Raw genomic sequence first — 20,878 nt, forward strand, 5'->3', positions numbered from 1 at the left:
TCCTATCAGAAGACAAGATAGGTTATACACTGTGCCCAGCTGACATTCCTGATGGGTTGTAAATGAGGGAGCACTTTGTTCGGAGTCCTCCCTGGAATAGGGGTTTGTTCCTCTGAGTCTTTGGTTTTCAAAGTGACTTTGACCATGACACTTCTCCTGCTGTACTCAAGGTTCTCTGGGTGGAAAATAAGTATAACAGTGGCAGAATCTTCTTTGTAAGATATTTGAGAACTGCTGTGGAGGAACTGGTGGCTACTTCTGCTTTTTAGTTTCTTTGTATGAAGAAATGAAAAACTCCAGGAAATCTAGAATCTGTCTGTTTATAAAACCCAGCATTCCTGGATACTTCTGAAAGACTTAGACAATTATGCAATTAAGCACATAATCGTTATTCATGTCAGAGGAATGGATAGAGACCTGGGACTTCCTTCACAAAAATAGCTCTGTGCTTGAAAGGGGACTTGAACTGTCAGTGTGAAAACATCTCCGATGCCTCCGCCTTTGGCACCAGCATATTTTGCAAGAGAAGGAACAGTGTGATACGTTGTTTTAAGTAGTCTGTAATAGTTGTTCTGTTACCCTAGCAAGTACTAACAACCATACAGAATCCTACTGACAGACACAAGTGAACAGGTATCTTAATAGCCATTATTTGTTTTTAGGTACTGCAACTGGAGGAGGAGGAGGTCACTGAAAACTGTTCATGTTTCACAGCTTATCCAACAAATCTCAAGTTGATTGGGTTAGAGGCTACTGTGTTGCTAAACGTGAACAGAAATGGCAATGTTAAAAAGTGGGTGTCACAAAAAATTTTGAAAAGATTTAAAAAAATGTATCAGCAGTAAACTAAAGCTGATCCTGTCAAAGGTCATGATGCATACTCATGAATTTTAGCAGCTACAACTGTGATAAATGACAAGCCTCCTCTTGGCTGATTCTGCTGTTGTAAAAAAAAAAAAAAAAAAAAAAAATCTGGTCCTGCTGTTGTCAAGATGGGACATTAATTTTGCAGTAATAGTTGACCTTGTCTTCAGTTGACTTTATGTAAAAATCAAACTCTTACTTGTTTGTGACAGTCTTAATTGTGAAAACTGTAGAAACCTCAGCGTTACTGGATTAGAGGGCTCAGGCTTTTTTGTACCATTCTATTGCTCAAGAGTAGTTTCTTTCCCAGCTGAGTGGGGAGTATCATTTTACGACAGTCCTCTCCTTTGTATGTAAATGCATCTTCTTAAGGTAAGTGGATACTTCATTGGTTTTAGCAATATCACTCTGGGAGCTTTGGTATATCTACCATGAGAATATACACTGACATGTGCTCTGTTGGAACATTTTTTCCCAATGTAATTGTGTTACAGCCTTCTGGTTACCTGGATTGCATTTAACTTTGTTATTTGGACTCCTCGTTTGTACTGTAATCATGTCAGAGGGACCCTGTCAATGCTCATAAGGTAGCTTGAACCTGTATATGCAGGCAAATGTTTTGTAACAGGACCATGACCTGATTTTCCTGTAACCAGCTGTCCCACCGTGGTGTGCGCACGAGCACTGATCTCTAATGTTGTAGGCCACTACCTAGAAGGGAAACACAGAAAACAGCTGTTCAAAAGCTGTCCTTTCCCCTGACTGTCTCACTTCTGCACCTGAGATGTGGTGACCAGAAGCAGGTCAGGACAAGCTGCTGCAGCTGCTCTGGAGGTATTTTGCAGGTGGTGCTGGTGCAGGGAGACTGCCTGACCACCTATCCCTCTTCAGAGCTGGGCAGCTTGTTTGTGGGTGTGATGATGGCTAAGAGGGGCACTCTTACTGATGATAAAGCTTTTCTTGTGAGTGCATGGGGTGTGATCTTCCCCAGAGGCTCCCGGGAGACTGATGCGCACCTACGGTGGATGTCTGCCCTGAGGAGGTGGGTGAGGGAGGGGAAAGATTCAAGGTTTTATCACTGTACCAGAGAGCTGCTGTCAGGCTGGGGAAGCTGTTTGTGCAGTGGTAAAAGCCCATGGGCTGCCCCTTCCCTTTTCTCTGCATGCTGGATTGTGGAAGACATACTTGTGATAGGCACAGCTGGGAGGAGAGCAGGAGAGGCTGTTTCTCCCCCAGGCATGAGTGCAAGGGGACCAGGCAGGTCTGTCTGACGCGGCCTGGACATGCCAGCCAAGTGGCAGCAGTGGTGTGCCAGTTAGCGTAATGGGCCTCAGTGAAGAGGTGAGCCTTCCAGGAGGCAGTGGTTACTGTTCCACAATTGTCTGGCTCTGCATCAGTGATAATCGGAGCACCGGGTCTGGTCACATCAACCCTGAAATAGTCTGCTGATACCCAACACTAGTACAGCATTTGTACTCTTAGGTTTTAGCAAGATGTGGTTCAGCTGAGGTACTAAAGCTGAAATCCAATCTCCAAAGTGTTTGAACAGCGTTCAAAGCTGGATGCTGGGCTACCTTCTCAGGCTTGTTCTCCCTCTCTGAATGAGGAACACGTTTTGTGTCAACCTGCTCACCTGGAGATAGATACCTGCCAAGCAGAACTGGGTTCAGAAGGTCCCAGCTGTGTGAAAAGCTTTGCATGTGCTATGGCGTTTTGATCCAGATGTTCAATTTAAGTTCATTTCAGTTTTTTGTCTGGAAAAAGATGCAGCTAATTCTGTAGGCAGATAGATCAAAAAGCAATACTTTAGTTTTGCAAAATGAGTCATCCCTTTTGCAAAGCGTAAAATCTGTGAGTGGGATGTGCTACTGGAGATTGGAGTGTAACTTTTATATATCGTTACATTTTGATTGGTAGTAACTTCTGAAATACTTGTTTCATTGTGCTTTCTCACCAGTCACTGGTCTCGCTTATCTAATTGCATTTTTCCATTGTCCTTGCTGGAGAAGAAATACAGGTGTTGTCAATGAGAAATCTTTGTATTATTACTCTAGAAATACACTGAGTATGTCCAAAAAAAAATGTTTGCTTATGGTCTGGTATTACTAATAACATGCTTGTCTTGCGTATTTTTGTTACATTTAAGTATATCATATGTTCCTGGTAGGGCTTCTTATCCTTGCCACTTTTTAAAATGTCACTAAGAGTCGTATTAAACGTTCTTGAGAGATTGAGCAAATAAATTTCTGAGTTTGATGCTGAACTAACTAGCTTACAGTTGATCAGATTGCAGCAGTCTCATCACCGTGCTCTACTGGATCTGAGCCCAGTTCCCCTTCCTTCCGTGTATGACAGCAAAGGGAATCAACACTCACTCTGCTAGAGGTCTTTTCCCTCTGGTTTCAAGACTTTCATGGAAAAGAAGCTTCAATAATACTCCTGATAAATTAAAAATTTCTTACAAATTCTATTCTTTTCTTGTTTTTTCCCAATAGGTGTTGGCATCATGTCGGGCGTTTCTTTTAACATCTCGGATTCCCAGCAAGGTAAATCACTGTGTTTCTATAAATACTGTTTTTTTAGATAGAAATGTAAGTTGCATAAACTTAGCATATTTTAATTATAGTTACGCATCTGTTTAAAAAATAATAACAACTGAGGAATGGTATGTTTGGTGGTGTTGAGATAAAACGATGCTTCCATTAGTGTCTGTCTTAAATAATTTGTCAGAATATATAATTACCATTTCAGATGGATTTTAACTTCTAGAAATGCAGGTGGGTGAAGAATTATGTTGGAAATACTAACTTGAAGAGCTGTGATATGAGCCTGATGATCTTTGTAGTGGGACAGTTTATATCCGAACAAGCTAATGGCATTATTCCCTCTCGTGTTTGTAGTGTCAAACAGGAATATATCTGATTTGGAGACACAAATAATGTTGAGCTTTATTAAACTCTGCTTTTTACTGATGATTTCTGTGGTTCATTTTGAAAAGCATCTTGCTGACCTGCCTTGCCTAAGCTGGTGAATTATTCTTCTATTCCTGTGACAATTCGTAATGATTGTTGTAGCAGAGAAAGATAATTTCCATGTGAATGAAAATGACTGATGTGGAAGAACATCTCTTGTCCAGCTTGGACTCAGTGAATAGGAATTTGGCATATGTTCTATTTTATTGTGTTTTAAGTGTGGGTATCTAAGTGTGTGTGTGTCTGTGTATATATGTTTTATAGAAAACAAAGGATTGATAAATGGAATAACCAGATTTTCAGGTATGGTCACTGGTAAATGTGACCATCCTTACCTATGATTTGAAGATGTTGACTTGACCGGTAGGATGACTCTAGCTTGAATTTCTGCTGAAATTTACTTCCCTCAGCAAATCACCCTGTCCCTGCAGCACAGATGTCTCCTGTTGGCTGTCTGTTGGATTTTGGATTGCTGCAGTTTTCAGCCAGGGTTTTTTAAGACAGAATTTGATGACTGGTTCCATGGAAACATAAAGCCAGTTGATGAACAGCTTAGACATCAGTTCAGTGGCAGTATGATGGACAGGTAGTGATGGTGATCTTGTTAAATAATAGCAAAGGCATTGTAATTCATCAAAAAGCTCTTGAAGGCTAGGGTTTGGAGTACTAAAGAATAGCTGTACTTCTAATTTAGCATTAAAGATACCTTTCGAAATTCCTTTTATTGAATAGATTACATAGTTGAAAACCTTGTTTCTGTTTTCATGGGAATCTGTACTACAAAAGTGTGAGTTTAGTGCTAACAAATAAAAGAAAGCTTATCAGCAGAAACTGCTCATGATTTATGTCAAAATTAAACTTTGTATATCTGAACAATTATTAGGTTGGTTGAAAGTGCCTTTCTTTTCTAGCAGGTTTAGTGAAACTTACTGAATTTTCTAAACTGTCGTATTTTCAAAAGCTAAGCCCAAGAACTTCCATATTACTGGCATGCCATAAGCAAGACAGCTGAGAACATGCAGCAGACACTTTATTCTTCCAGTGACCTTTCATAACACTGAGTATGCTGAGAGATGGCCAGTTCTGAGTGACTGTTACTACAACGTCTAATTTCAAACTTCACTTTTCCTTAAACAGTGCTGTTGAGATGTATCTGCTGAACAAGAATCAAAGTTAAAAGGAGTGAAGGTTGATTAACTAAAACATCAATTCACTTGATTATCCTTAGAGCAAGGATATTACAGTGGCCAGCACCTAACTTTACACGCAGGTCCAATCAGTTCATATCCGCTAATGTAGACGGTTTGATAGGAAGGGCAGTACTGAAAGCCTACTCATTCTTGCTACAGTCTGTATAAAATGTACTTACAACATTAGTAAATGTTGGATGTGTCATCAAGCCCACAGATAAGTGTATGAAATATTTGTGGGAGGGTAATTCAGGTTTGTGATCATATTTCTAGTGCCAGTTTTCATTAGGTTTTGATTGAAAAAATAGGGACTGTGAAATTAACTGTCTTGGTAACTGAAGGGTCCCTAAATGAGAGGCACTCGTAGCCTTTTAAGAGGATTTTTAAAAAACATAATTTCGTGTCATAAATTAGGTTATGCTTTTTAAAACTTTAAAAAAATTATTTCATAGTTTGAGGTAGATGATGTTTAGAACATGTGCTATATTTTTGCTGAAAATCAAGGACTGTAAAAATCCATGTTTTTAAGTAGAAGAATGAACCAAAGGTAACTATGGAGATATTGCCACGTTTCCTGGTATTTGTTAATTCCAGTCAAGTTGACTTTTGCGGATTGGATTCTTGACTCTGGATCTGTGTAAACTTTTATCAGGAGTAAAAAAGAATTTTTGATGATGTGTACATATATATATATGTATATATATATGTTTGCACATGTACAGTACTTTGAAGGTTCTGCTTTTGCTAATCTGGTAGGTAGATAATTTACCAAAAAGGAAGGATTTTGGTCACAGAAATTTTTCCTAAAATTTTATTGTGATTTGGGTAAGCAAATGTTAGCTAGTCTCATATGTTTAATTTGACTAGCACTGGAGAAAAAGAGCCTTTCACTTCTATGCATGCAGTCTAGCTTATTGCAGTAGCCCAAACCAAAAGCTTCTATGTGTATATATATATATTTTTTTCTTTCTTTCTGGCCTGAGGACATGCCCTGTCATCACAAAAGATTGCCAGTCTTAGTTTAGAAATTAGGCACTGAAGAGGCCTGAAGAGAAGTGAACATCTTGCCTTTGGAAAAATGCAAGGTGTCGGTGTAGGACTGGGAAGATGCTTGTGCTGATTCTGCTTCTTCTGCCCCTGTTCCCTCTGCACACTCACTTCGTAAGCAGATGTGATGGCACCCCTGTGGTCTGAAACTGCCTGTTAGCTGTGGATGCTGCCCCTACAGCAGAATAAGTGAAATGAAGCACATGAAGACTCCTCAAAAACTAAAATTTGGTCACTAAGTTAGGCCTTTGGTGGTAGGTGAACTTTGCACAGATATAGCTGAGGAGTGCTTATATCTTCTGATGCTTTCAAATCATGAGGGGCAACTGAAGGGAAAAAGATTCAGAAAATAGGAAACAAAGAACAAACAGACAGTAATAACATCTTCAATCTCTGCAGCTGTGAGTGGCTAATGTAGCTAAATGCTTAAAAAAGGTCATCTTTTTCATTAAACACCTCTAAATTTTAGTGCATTCTAAATCATAACTATTTTAATCAGAGTTTTTTGGGCAGCTTGATCCTCTGCTAACAATGTTCAGGCCTACTTACAGATTTGGCAGTGAGATCTTGGTGTTTAGGAGCATTCCCTACTATCTTGCTACTTTCTGAAAAACTTTTAGCTGGTTCTTATGGCTGGAAAGTGGTACCTCCATCCCGACTTCCCAATGTGCTGTTGCAGCCTTTGCAGAGAGACTTGAGAGCTGCATCTGGGTTCTGAGCACCTCAAGAGTTGTTCAGGGCTGTCTTTTAAAACAAATTACCACAAATACAGAAATAGAGTATTATGGTGTTTGCCAGTTAGCCTGGGAGCACCTGACTGTGAACCTAGGATAAGATAAAGTACAGGAAACTGCAATTCCAACAGACTGCTCAGTTACAATGGTTTTAATGATAAGTAAAAGGAAATGACGGTGCTAATTTCTTGCCCTGTAGTTATGATTCAGTCAAGGAGGTTTGTTTCTTTCTGCATACTCACATGTCAAGTCGTTTGTCTCCGTAGCCATGAATTCAGATCTTAGCACACTCCCTGTAGCTCTAGATTTGTCCTTGGAGAAGATGACTTCCCTGCCTTCTTCTAAGTTTCCATTTGAGTTCAGTATATTCACCCTTCTTCCCTGCCTATCCCATTGTCCAGATAACCCACTCAGGCAAACAAATGTATGACTTCCTCTCATACTTACAGACGTGCTAAAGTAGTCTCAAGCATTTATATATCTATATGTCTATTTATATATGGTATTTTTATTTATATATGTATCTATAAAAGTTTGTGTGTGCATGTCCCTTCAGCTTCTGTGCAGTAAAATTTTTCACATCTGTGATCAGTGTAACTGATGAAAGAATAATTGTGATGCTGTAAATATTGTAATTAATGGTTATTCAGTCACAAGAGTACGTATCAGTAAGGTGTTGTATAAACAATGCTTTTATAGTAAAATTTTGTTAAAAACTTTATTATAAGCTTATATGCTTATAGCAAAGGGTCCAACGTGGTATTCCTGTAACTTCTAATAACCATTTGAACCTGTAACAAGTGAATGTTAAGTGTTCTTTCACTGAAAAAAGCAATCAGATAGGATACTAACAAATACTTAGTGTTGATTACAGAAATCGATGTAGAATAATAATAGTAGCCTTGCTCAAGGTTTTCTTAACCTTATTAAAAAGCGTAAGTACTCTTTAAAATAAGATGATTGCACTAATGTGGCATTTTCTTTTTTAACTACAGTTAGAACTAACTTTCAGCTACTTGGAAATCCAAGGAGTAACTTCCAATAAACCAGGGCAGGTAAGTGTATTCTAGATAAAAGATACATGTTTACTCATTGCTAAATCTGTTCCAGTCAAGGAGATAATACTCTAATATGCAGGTGTCCCCATGCAGTGAGCACACTGACATTTGCATGCTTACATTAATGCTGCTTTCAAATCTTAGTAATGATAAGAATTTAAAGAATCAATTTTAGCAACATGTCGTGCAGGTGGGATGATGATAAGAAGTGATTTTTTTTTTTTTCTAGTTCAATGTGGTACAAGTTTTCATTTTTCTTGTAAGTGAGTATTTTTCTCAGAGAAGATAAAACAATGGAGGCTGGTGTATTATCATCACCACACAAGACTGAACGGCTTCTGTGGTGTGTACCTTTATGGTGAAGCCAAAAGCTACTGCTTACACTGCAGGCAGAAATGGTTTGCTTCCAGCTATTCTTGGTGCCGTTACTGTGCACCACGCAAAATACATTTGACAGCAAGTTACATGCTCAAAAAAGTGAATGTCAAAGAGAAAGGTGCTGAAAAGAAGAATGCCTTTAATACGTTTTTAATTCATAAGATGAACGTGTTGACAAGATTTGACAGTTCGATTGTATCAGTCTTCATGTGTTTCATGTGTGTTTGGCTTTTAAAGAGGTTTTTAAAAATAGGAGTGCATGACACTTTATTTGAACTGTGAAAATCTCTCATTGTTTTTAACATGTTGTCTTTTTAATCTGGCTTTTGAAGGCTTCTGGGGGGAGTGGGGCGGGGGTGTAGGTCCAGATGCTTACTATTTTAATGGGGCGACATTTAGTAAATTCTATGTGGTTTTGTGGCTTTATTTATTTAAGGTATTAAAATGCCATTTAGTTAATGCTAATTATTCCTGGAGGCATAGACGATCACTGTTGTAGCAGGGCTTACAAGGGATTTTCAGCAGCCTCACTTAGCATACCATTTTTCTAAAATATTTTTTAAGGTTTTGCATGTTCACATTCATTTGTGTTTTAAATGTGTAAGGCTTACAGCTGAAGGCAGGCAGAATCCTGGATTATTGCTTATGGGGCAAATGGTGTTGTTGCAATTTTCCTGCAAACAGTGTTAAATCTGATACCTGAAGGACGTAGACTTGTGCTAGGCATCTGGCAGAAAGCTGTGAAGAGCTTCCCGCTGTAAGATAAGTGAACAAATGGACAGAGTTACGTAGGGAAATGTTAATATCGATGGTGATGAAAACCAGTAGTAACTTGCCCACTTGTTCATCACGGCAACAGGTTCAGAAAGGAGTTGAATTGGTGGGAAAAGGTGTGAAGACTCCCGGTGTGCTTTTTGCGATAATATAACCTCTTTGAGGATTATCCTGATGATAACCCTAGACATGAACTGGGAACCAGTTTCAATAAAAAATGATCTTCTGTAGGATACTATGCAGTGTCCCCTCTTTTACTATCTGTCTGTGCTTCTTATTTATTCCTAATACTACCTTTTTACTGTGTATGCACAGCTCCTCATCTAAAAGATTTCATGACTTGGACTGTGCTAAATATTCACACTGGAGAATACATTGCTTACTGTGGTGCAGCCAAAAGCAGCAGCAGACCTGATCTGTCAGTCATACTGTAATCTGGTTTGTTTCTGAACATTCAATATGTAAACAGACATGGGTTGCAAAAGGCTTTATTTCCCACCCCCTCACTGAAGCCCATATCTACCAGACAGCAGGACAGATATGTTAGCCGAGTTGCTGCTTCATCTGAACTGAGACAAAATATTAATGTAACATTTTCTTAAATGTTATAGATCAAAGCATTAGAGCTTTTCTAGAGGATCAGAGCCATTAAAGACTTTTACTTTTTGCTGGAGGAAGCAGGCCCTGCTTGTTCAATAGTTTCCTGTCAGACTGCGCTCACTTCTCTTGGTGTTCTGGGACGTGTTTCAAAAGAGGACAATGCTGTGAAAAGTTCTTGGTTTTCAAAGCGTCAGCTGAGGTCAGGATCCTTTGAAAATTTTATTCCTGTGGGAAGCAGGGCACCATTAGGAAAAGCAAAGTTTGAGTACGGGGGTCTTCTATATTCAAGAACAACTTTCAAAAACTTTACTTGGGAGCATTGCTGTGTCATGTCTTAAAGAATAACAGAATCCTACCAGCATGCAAAGCATTCAGCTGGCATTCAGTGTGCTCTCCTTTTTAAATGGACATGAATTATATGATACCCAGTTCTTGCCCTCATGCCATCTTATTTATAGTTGATTATGGAAACTGAGAAATGCAGCATCTCCATGAAGATGGCGTCCTCGGAGGATGTGAACGAGGTGCTGGCGCACATTGGGACCTGCCTCAGGAAGATATTCCCTGGACTCTCACCAGTGTAAGTGTCTTTTAGGGCACCTCTAATGGTTATAGATTGTGCAGAAATGGTGACAAGCCACCACTTCTTGTCCACTTGTCTCCCCACCCTGACCTCAGAAATGCACTGAGGATATGAGAAACACTTTGAGGCAAGCATTGAGCTTGTCCAGGTGTATGGCAGAACCAGGAGGCGGGGCAGAGCACAGGTAGACTATGCGTGGTCTGTAGGGTTGCAAGAATCTTTTGTTTTGAAGGGCGATGCAGGCATTTGGAGTCTTAACTTTTAATTTTGCCTTGTTGCCTTTCCAACTTCAAATATAGCTTAGATTCTGGGGTTTATTGTTATTTACTCCTTTTTTGTTTTGTTTTGTTCTGTGTCCTGTCCCATTACTCGCCACACACACACACACACACACCCCATCCTGAAGTAAAATCTGAGTTGGGAGAGAAGGGAAAAGTTGTGTTCACTTTCAGCGTTTGTGAAATGATGCACGTGCTTGGGAGTCTTGTTCTTCAAAACTGAGCTCTGGGCTGTCTTGTTATATACTTCCCATGGTTTAAATGGCTCCTTGGATCATGTGTCTCCCTTTCTAGCTTTATTGCACTGCTTCTTTATTCATTGTTCCTGCCTTTTGGTTTTCTCTTGTATTTGTGCCTCTGAGTAGTTTTTCTTCATTTTATTTTCTTTCTTCTCTCTGTCCTTGCCTCATCTTCATTACTCTCGATCGGATCAGGCAGCTCTACTATTGTGCTTTTCAGTTCCTGGTTTTTCAGCAACATTAGAGAAAATGGACTGTGCAAAAGAGTTTTCCTGGACATGTTGATTTTTATAAGTGAACTTTCATAACAGACATTAGATATGAATTGTCAGCCTAAATTTGTATGGTTTATTTTGGGTACAAGTCTTCATTATTCACCTTTCCTGTAGGTGGAGTAGGAAATAAGTTCATAAATGCTGGGTGGCAGTTTCTTTTTTTATTTTTACTCTCAGTTTTACTCTGTGGCAGTATTACTAACTGCCTTTAATGGAGATTGAGCTCTTCCTTCAAAAAGCATGCATACAAGTGAATATTTATGAGCAGATTTGACATAAAACATCAGTAATGATATGAGAAATGCAGGCAGAAAGAGTAGAGTGAAGAGGGTTGCAAGGCTCATGCATGTTCTTCTTGGGTGTCTGTGAAGGCCTTGAGCTCTATACATTTTTTCTCTGGGCTTTCTTGAGAACGTTGCTGGAGCATTTTTGGTAGCGGTATGGAGTCCTTGCTTCCCAGAAAAGAAATCTTGCTCTTTTATCAGATGGCACAGCTCTCCAAAATGAAGATATTGGGGATTTGTGTGGATGATGTGACCAGAATAGGCAAGAAGGGGGGGAAGAAGTTTCTCCTGTTAATATCTCTTATTAATTCTTCTGTGCTGTTTTATGGAATTCTGCAGTTTATGAAGCAGTCTTGTCATTCAGAAGAACAGATGATTTCATTTCTTAAAGGGCAGGAAGGGATTGTGTTTCTTTCTGGGGGAGGAAGAAAACTATCAAATTACAGACTGGAGCTGGGTGTCTAGAGTACAGCCTAGAGGTCGCATGTAGCTACTCAGCATGCTCTGTGGCTCTTTGCACCATAGTGCTTTTACTGCATAAAAGCAATGTATAAACAGCAGTGGTTTCAGGGTAACCAATAATAGCATATCTCTCCCTATTTTGGATGTCCTTGTGTTAGATGAGGGCCACAAGTCTCCTTAGCTTCAGTGATCTTGTCCACAGACTGGCTGAGTTGCTCCAGTAGTTATAGGGTTAATCATTAGAAAGAAAAATAAATGTTACTGCTACTGGGCTGCATCATGACATGTGTGACTTTTAGGTAGAGAAGTTAATTGTATTAAAGATTAATATTAAAGTTGTATTGTTCTATGCACTCATTTAAAATTATACCTGAAATAAAGATGAATTATGAGTTTAAAAATACTTTCAAAATCATGAATGATTTCTTTTTTTTTTCCTCCCTTTGCCTCTAGGAGGATTCTGAAAAAAGTAACTATGGAGCCTTCAGAAAGACTGGCTAATCTCCAGGCCCTGTGGGACAGTCAGACAGTGGCAGAACTTGGACCTTGTGGTAAGTATGAATTTAAAGGCTCAAATATAAAAAGCCTGGAAATGCAACGTCAGGAAGTTTAATTCTATTTCTGGCAGAAGCTTGTAAAGGTGTAATTAGTTGTAAGGTGTAATTAGTATGGAGCAGACTTCTGATTGGTAGGTGAAGGCACTATATTAAGCTTTCTTGCAGCCTACCAGGCAAAGATAGGATAGCCTCAGTTTGTTTCAACAGTACAATGGACACCGTTCTGAGAGAAAGAGGGAGTGAGTTTGAAAGACTGGATCTTTAAGTATAAGTATTAAAGTATTTTTAGATGTTTGTTTGTTTTACTGTTATGTTAAATATTCCCTTGGGTTGTTTTTAGGAGGCTTTTCACAGATGTATGCCTGTGTTTGTGATTGGCTGGGATTTCCCTATAGAGAAGAAGTACAGTGGGTAAGTACATGTCTTGTTCTGAGCTCTTGTCAGCTAACTGTACAAATGATGAAAGAACAGGTAAATCATAGCACTTGGGGGGAAAAAAACACCAAACAGTTCTGTAAAGATGTAGTTTGTTATGTATTTTTAACAGGATGTTGATACAATATATCTGACACAAGATACCAGAGAGCTGAATTTGCAAGACTTCAGTCACCTTGACCACAGGTAAACAATATGCAGTAATCACACTAACATTTTTCAAACTTTCCTTGTTTCCCCTCGCAATAGGGTTGGCCTGCTGTTCCTGAAGTGGGATGGTCCCATAGCTATTACTTGAATGTGTAGACCTCTGAAACGACCATCTGTAGTGGATCTAGTTTTTGGCACAAAGCTGCTGGTTTTGCACAAAAGGCCCCACAGAGACCACATTTCATTGAGGAGCCTGAGAAGATAAATATATTTTGCTATTGGAAGCACTCCAAATAGCAGATAGATATTTTTCCTGTGATGGTGGATATAAGAGATCAAATTCAGCAGAGAAAACATGCAACCGCATATGGTTGGCAAAGCAAAAAAGGAAATTATGCAGTCTTTACTCATGCAGAATCTTTTTCTCATGGTGTACGCAGTAAAGGAAATTATTGTTGTTAGAAAGTTAGTAGAAGTTGTTCATCTGAATCCCAGCCAGTAGTTTCTCCACTTACAACAGATCCTGTAAAAAATGGGTACTTCCAGAAAGGAATTATCTGAGAATAATTTTACTATGAGATACTGAGACTAAACTAAGTGTTGTGTTTGGTTTACTGAATTTAGCTGGCTGAGAAAACTGGATTCTAAGAAAGTTGAATCTGAAGATATTTAAGTAGGTGGAAGTGGGACTCTTAACTAAAGTCCATCATTATACAAGGAAAATGATCAATTTAAGAAACTGTAAATAAGACAGAGAAGGATTTGTTTATTTGGGAAAGTCCAATGGAAGAATTAAGAATCTGTCAGAGGTACAGTGTTAAAATACTGTATCAGGAAGGCTGAACATGGAGATGGGCAAATAGAAGTATTTTGTCATTGCAGTCTTTGCAGCTTTAAGCTATCTAGTATGTAAACTCAAAAAACTCCACTCAAATACTTACTCAGCTTCTGTGATGGACTTTCATGATCTGCACTGAATCCCATGGCAAAGCTATTAAGCTGTACCTGCATTGAGTAATTCAGGTGTAACTTGAACAAGACTACAGGGCTGCAACTAGTGCATGACAGATGTAGCCAAAGACTGGTTGGTTTTGGTTAAGCCTTGGTGAGAGGAGATAAGGAAGTGAATACTGTTGAGCACAAGTAAATGTGGGACAAGAACATAAGGATGCTTTAAACATTTTGCTGAGAAGACCATGGGGCATTCTTGAGAAAGTGACTTACAGATACTCAGCTTCAACAGAAATTAAATGTTTGAACAATTTATTGGGAGTGAAAAATATTACTCGCTAGGAAAGAGTGGATAGAAGTGTTTTAAGTATTTAGAATATCACAGCCTGTTCAAATGAGTTGATTTTTGGAAAACGGAATAATGGGTTTGTTGCTTCACAAAAGCTTTTTGTAGCAGTATACCTTACAAAATTGACACCACTGAGGACATATATTTGTGTTGTTAATAAAAGTCTTTATTAAATGTCTCATGACTGTGTAAGTCCAAAGATTCAAAACAATTTTGAAGCCATTTACATGTGGAATCCATCTTGTGATGAGCATTTCTACGTGTTAGACTGAACTGACAAAAAGATTTTGGGTTGAAATTTCAAGAAAACTAAATTTTTTAGGAAGCCAAAGCCTTATGTTAATCATTAAAAATATGAATTAGGATCTGAGATCCCAGTCAATTGAAGACTGTATGAGAATGTTTTGTGATATATTTAGCACAGTGAGAATGCTATAAATTTAACAATATGCTATCATGCTTGGATTTTGAAAGACTGCTACATATCTTGTCCACCTAATTTTTGGGATTGCTGAAATGATACACTTGATGTTCTGGAGAAGCTCTGAACCAAAGTAGGCTGGATATACCAGTTCTCTAGATACAGGGGCTGTGCATTGCAAAAATAAACAATATGTGGTTTTCCTAGTAAAGCATTTCTGTTAGAGGTCAGCATAAAATGGCATAAATTATAGATTAATTTAAGTTCCCAGAGCGCCTGTCACTTAGAGTGCATAGCGTGGCTTGTCACATGGGAGCATCACTTCTGAGGTTTTATCTGAAGTTATATTGTGCTGTGAACCATATAATTGTTTAAGACAACAAAAAAAGACTGCAAGTGAACAGGGCTTATTTAATGCAGTAGCATGATTTTCATCTGTGTAGCATATGTTTTAGCATATTTGGAAATTCAGAAAATTGTCAAAGTGTGATTGGTTAGATTTTTTTTGCTTTGTGCCGTTTAGATTTCTTGCCATCTTAAATACAGTGGAGGACAGAGATGTTGAAAAAACATGAAGACATTAGATAAGCTTGAATGTTGTTGAAGCTTGGACAAATTTTCTGCATTCCAGAAGAACAGAATCTGTTTTCATTTTAAGATGGCACAGACTCGCATTTTGTAAATCTTTTTTTTTTCCTTTTTTTTTTTCTCCTGGATAGTAATTTAGTAAACAAACCAACTCTGTATAACTCAATGAGGGAAAATTATGAGAAGGCCCTGCTTTTGGAAATGGTCGTTTGTGTTCTTTCATACTGTACTGTAAAAGAATTCAGATAATTCATGGTACAGCATCTAGAATTTAATGGAATAAAGTGAATAAAGCAGTATATAATTTTAGAAAGGAAAACTCAATGACAAGTGCAAGGAGGTAGAGGTAAATTCCTAAAGGACCCTCACTGGTCAGGAGCACTCTCAAAAATTTGAACAAAATGAAAAAAAAGACTAAATTATATAGTTTCTTCTTAAAATTGGATGGTAGAATCCGATAAAGCAGAGTTTCTATACAGTAAGGCTCCTGCGGTAGAGGCAGGTGTGCCGCTGTTCAGGCAGGTGGGGTGCAGGGGGCGGTTAGCAGTTGGTGTTACTGATGGGCGCCAATGTCTGTGCTCGTCTCGGGTTTGAGCAAACGGGCCTCTTGGATACTGCAGAAGACTAAACTATTTAAAGATGAGGATATGCAAATCAGCTGGGTTGATCTGTTTTAAAATACTCCTGTCCTGCTGCAGCAACGTGCCTTTAACTTCTTGAAAGTGCGATGGTTTTCCCAGCCACGCTTGAGCACCCGCTGTCCTCCAGCTGTTTCCCTCCCAGGCCTGGGGAGGGAAGGTGAGAAGGGGATGGCCTCAGGCAAGTTCTGCCTGCAGCCACTCTCCTGCCCAGAAGTTACTGAGCTCTTGACAGCCCTCGGAGCTGGCTTACCAGCTCTCTGGTAGTGTAAACACTTGCAGCTAGCGATCCCTAATCATTGTCCCTCTGATCCTTTGGAGGAACTGGGCTGCTGCTAATGGCTGAAATACAGCTGCTGCTGGTGCCTCCTGCCTCTTCTGGGGCTGGTGGTCCACAGGATGAACAGCTCTGTTCTACCAGTGTGATGGTGATACTGTCAGCCTGTCCAACGTTTGCCTTGCAGCGTTCACCACCAGCTGTGGCTAGCTAATTACCACTGAGTGGATAAAGCAAAATTACACCTGAAAAATTATGTTCATTACACTTCCAAGGCAAAGGCACTGGCAAGAGGGCCATCAAAGCTGCTCAGTCATTACCTTTTTACTGATTGCGCCAGGGGAAGGCAGAGGAGGAACAAAGTTCTGTGTGTGGACATTCCTTACTCCATGGGAAAGTTCCTGCCTGCCCAGCCTAAAGAGAAAACAGCTCCAGGTTGCTGTTTTTCCTCCCCACTAATATTTCACTAGTCATTTACTGCTTTACATGGAGATGAAGTGTCTGTGTGTAGGAGCAAACACAATGAGGTGGACAGAAATAGATCTATATGCTTCATGAAGCTGATTGCCGTGCCAGTGGAAATGAATTCACCACGAGACTTGATGTGTGCTGTGAACAAGATGGAAAACAGGCTTAATCACTGAAGGGCACCACACACTAGTTCCTCTGCAGGAGTGTGAAAATGCTCTGTTTGCATGGGTGTCGCAGTTGGTGGGCTACAGTCTTTTGATGCACCTTCGTACCGTTACCTTAGTGATGGGCTTGTGCTTCCAAATCTAGCAACTGCAGCTCCCAGTATAGCCTGCTGAAGGCTTGTCCATACCATCTTGCCTTGTCTTCTGGCTTTCCTATGTGTTTATCAACCACTCTGAAGCGTCTGAATGTTCTTAGAGAAACACAGAAGGCGGGTAAGAAGGAAGATGGGAGAAGAGTACTGCATGTTTCATGTAGATCTGTGCCTACCTGCATATGTCCTGAATGAAAAGCTGGGGCGGGGGATGATGATGGCGGGACAGGGACATCAGCTTATAAAAGCCAATGCTTTTAAATTTCTCCTATAAAAGCCAATGCTTTTAAATTTCTTCCTGCAAAAGCTGAGGCTGGGTGACACTGTTTTGCTGGCCTGATAAGTTCACGTATATTACACCTTTTTGTTTCACTATAGAGACAAGGGCTTTCTAAGTAGCTGTTAAGTCCTAATGTAGGTGTATATACGTATTTATATTATTATTATATATATTAATGTGTTACATTGGAATGATCCAAGTGCTGCACTGCTAAATAGTGTGCTAGTGCTTGACGGATGATTCTGCTGGGGGTTAATGTATGGACATGACATTTATCAATGTCTGTTATTGGAGAAACTGAACAGAGTGAGCAGATCACATTAAGAGGCTTGTGATGAAGAAAACGGGAATAATTTAGAATTTTATTTGTTAAATCCCTTTTACAATTAGGGAGGTTTTGTGCTGAGAGTCACGTTATCCTTTTGCAGGTCTCCTGCATCCTGAGGGAATTAAACTATAGAGATGAGACAAGGAGGTGTTCCCTAGAAGCGTTCAGTCATGGAATTATATTAAATCATCAGACTGCCAAAAAGCTTTTTAGTGTCATAGTAAATTATAATTAGAGGTGATTAAGAAGCTTAAATATGTCACAGGCTGAAGAAAAAGTAATGCTAAAAGTAAGAATGGCAACCCAGACAAATTCCTGATTTAAAAATTCATGCTACAATGGATGTCAGTTGGCCAGTCAAAAATTTCTATTAAAATACAAGAAAGACACACAGCTGCTAGTGATAACTTATTTTTCAGAATGCAGAGCTTTCTGTAATGAGGATTATAGGCAATTAGCATTGCAAAAGCATGGAGGATTAGATATGGAAGAACACTTAAGACATTGTTTCAAATGACCAAAGCTGACAGTTATATGAAATGTGTGTAAAAGTGTTTTTCTTTTTCTAGAGACTTAATACCTATAGTTGCTGCTCTGGAGTATAATCAGTGGTTTACAAAGCTGTCCTCCAAGGATCTGAAATTAGTAAGTAATACATTGAAATAGTATACCTGCTCCTACCAGGCTGTGCTGTGTTTTAGAGGATGCTATTACATTTTCCAAGGTGAACTTTTTTAGGCAAGTACAACTTGGTAATCTATTGAAAATGTTTTCCCCCTTAACCATATAAGGAAAATATAAACTGTTGGATAGTTAATTTGTGCCATAGAAACACTGCCAAGAGTCAGGTCTTGTCAGAATTTCAAGCAAATAAATTTTGAAAATTTTGTTGGGCAATAGCAACAAACAACTAAATTTTGATGAGCATGTCCAGAGAAGGACAACAAAGCTGCTGAAGGGTCTAGAGAACAAATCTTATGATGAACGGCTCAGGGAACTGGGGTGGTTTAGTCTGGAGGAGATTCAAGGGAGACCTTGTTGCTCTCTACAGCTACCAGAAAGGAGGGTGTAGGCAGGTGGGGGTTGGTCTCTTCTCCCAGATAACTAGTGACAAGGCAAGAGGAAATGGCTTCAAGCTACACCAGGTTTAGACTGGATATTAGGAAAAATTTCTTCACTGAAAGGGTGGTCTAGCATTAGAACAGGCTGCCCAGGGAAGTGGTGGAATATCACCATCGCTGAAGGTATTTAAAATAGATGTAGATGTCGTGCTTAGAGTCATGTTTTAGTGGTGGACTTGGCAGTGTTAGGTTTATGGTTGGACTTGATGATATCAAAGGTCTTCTCCAACCTAAATGATTCTATGATTCTATGAATAACAGTAGCCTATAAAACTACTTAATTAAGTGTTGCTAGCTCCCCCAGACAATATTGAGTGAGTAAATAGGAAACTAAGTTTAAAGCAGTCAGAAATCTCAGATGCTTTTTGGAGGTGGAATGAAAATACCAGGATTATGGTTTTTTTTCCTCACTTATAAAGCAGGTTTTTCTTTGTTATTTCCATTGCAACTTGATGGATTTTTTTTCTCCCAGTGGTCTGAAGCTAACCCTGTGTAGTAAATAAGCATGTAGTGATGTGTGACATAGATATTCTTCTGTATCAGTTTTCTTCCTGAAAAGCAAAAAGGGCGCAAATCGAAACAAGTTGGACTACTGAAGAAAGGGCCAAGAAAATAAGTAGTTAGGTGACACTTAAAATATATCAAAATATACTATTTATTCTAACCTTGGAAGTTTATAGTCACAAGTAGAGTTAGTGGTTTGAGAAATTGCCTTTACACTTGCATCCAGAAGCTTTTGTCCTTAAAATGAAGGTTGAGTCTGATCTTGTTTAAATTGATGCAGTTTTATTGATCTCAAAACGCTCTCATTGCATTCTGAAGCTATTGTTCTCCATGAAAATTCAGTAGAAGCTAGCTTATGTAATTCTTGGCAGAAGAGTAGACAAAAAACTTTTCTTTCTTGCTAGGACATCTTACTTGAAATTATGCATGGAATGAAACTGGCAGTATTTTTAATCCTGTTGTAGTTCACTGTTAAAATCAGTATTATTAAAAGGTACAATGCAGTTAATCAATTTCTGGTTCAACGAAATGAGATAGTTTGCTTAGTTAGAAGACTGGCCAATGTAGTTTGTTTAGAACAAGAACTGGCTGTATTCTCTATCAGATATTTTTATGTGAAAGTTTTTTTTGCATTCTTAGCAACTTCGTGTGGAAAACAAATGAAGTTTGTCAATCTTGAAAATGCATCAGTTCCTTAAAGGGAAAAAAAAAATCTTCATCTTCCACACATTCTATTTTCAGTCAAAACCACCAGGAAATCATAAATTGTTGGACAGTAAATCCATGCCATAGGAACACTGCTGAGAGGGTCAGTATGAGGTCAGACATACCCAGAGGCCATTGAACACTTTGTGCTTCATGAGTCTGCTCTGGCACTGTGTTTGATAGACGGTATCCATCGTGTTTTTATAGTACATGCGTGAAACTTTCCACTTGCAATCACACTGCTGTAGAAGCATTATAATAATATTCTGAATTATTACAATATGGAAGGCAAAGATAGAACTGGGAAGATGGCTGAGTTGACAGTCTTCAGAAAAATTGTCACTTTACCGTGTATAGGTTTAGTAAGATTTTATATGTGCGTTGGTGTGGTTTTTTTTTCCCCTCTTTCTTTTTAGGAGATTCAGTTAGTTTAAAAGTAAAAAAAAAAAAATCCCACCAACAAACAACTAAACACAAACCCAACCAAACTAGTGAATGTCAGATTGTCATTAGAGACACAGATGTCCCAGGTATGAATGTCGTGTTTTTTTTAAAGGTAGGCAACACAATAGTTTCACCACTTCATGATCATGACTGAAATTCAGCTTTAGACATCACATGAGCGTTGGTTAGTGTGAACTGTGAAAAAACAAAAGACAAATCCAGAAGCAAAATAAAAAGTTGTAATAAAAGGTGATTAGGTACAGAGTTCACTCTATGGCTTTTAAATCATTAAGGTTTTATGTATCTGTTTGATTCGGCATAGCAAACAAACTTGTTTTGTTATCATGTTTCATTCATGGTACTTGCAAATGTCTGTGCAAATTTCAACAACAGTAAGATCATGAGATGAGATTTACTGCTATGCAGTTTGGGAGAATTCCTACTGAAATACACTGGCCCTTAAGCACCGGTCCTTAGCAGTGTTTGGAGGACCTGTATCTAGAGCGCTTTTGCTCTTGAGTTTTTTGGGGGTATTTTTGTCTGCTTTACAATGTCTGTCTTTGTGTTTTGTTGTCATTCCTGGTCAGGCTTTAGTCTCCTTTGCA

At 38.9% G+C, this 20,878-nt stretch overlaps 1 protein-coding gene across 8 annotated transcripts in view; it reads left to right on the forward strand.

Moving 5' to 3' along the window:
• Positions 1-20,878, forward strand: part of CARMIL1 (capping protein regulator and myosin 1 linker 1) — a 269,902-nt gene that overhangs the window by 79,660 nt on the left and 169,364 nt on the right. For all 8 annotated transcript variants that reach the window (XR_013926627.1, XR_013926628.1, XR_013926629.1 and 5 more), the window contains exons 3-9: positions 3,360-3,410; positions 7,803-7,862; positions 10,076-10,197; positions 12,192-12,289; positions 12,636-12,706; positions 12,843-12,916; positions 18,069-18,144. Coding sequence is in view for 5 of the 8 variants with exons in the window: in XM_080378536.1 (XP_080234662.1) it covers positions 3,360-3,410; positions 7,803-7,862; positions 10,076-10,197; positions 12,192-12,289; positions 12,636-12,706; positions 12,843-12,916; positions 18,069-18,144 (552 nt within the window). In the remaining 3 variants the exon portion in view is untranslated. The remainder of the gene's footprint in view (positions 1-3,359; positions 3,411-7,802; positions 7,863-10,075; positions 10,198-12,191; positions 12,290-12,635; positions 12,707-12,842; positions 12,917-18,068; positions 18,145-20,878) is intronic.

Source organism: Falco punctatus, assembly GCF_963210335.1.
Source record: "Falco punctatus genome assembly, chromosome: 3".
Classification (NCBI taxonomy): Eukaryota; Metazoa; Chordata; class Aves; order Falconiformes; family Falconidae; genus Falco; species Falco punctatus.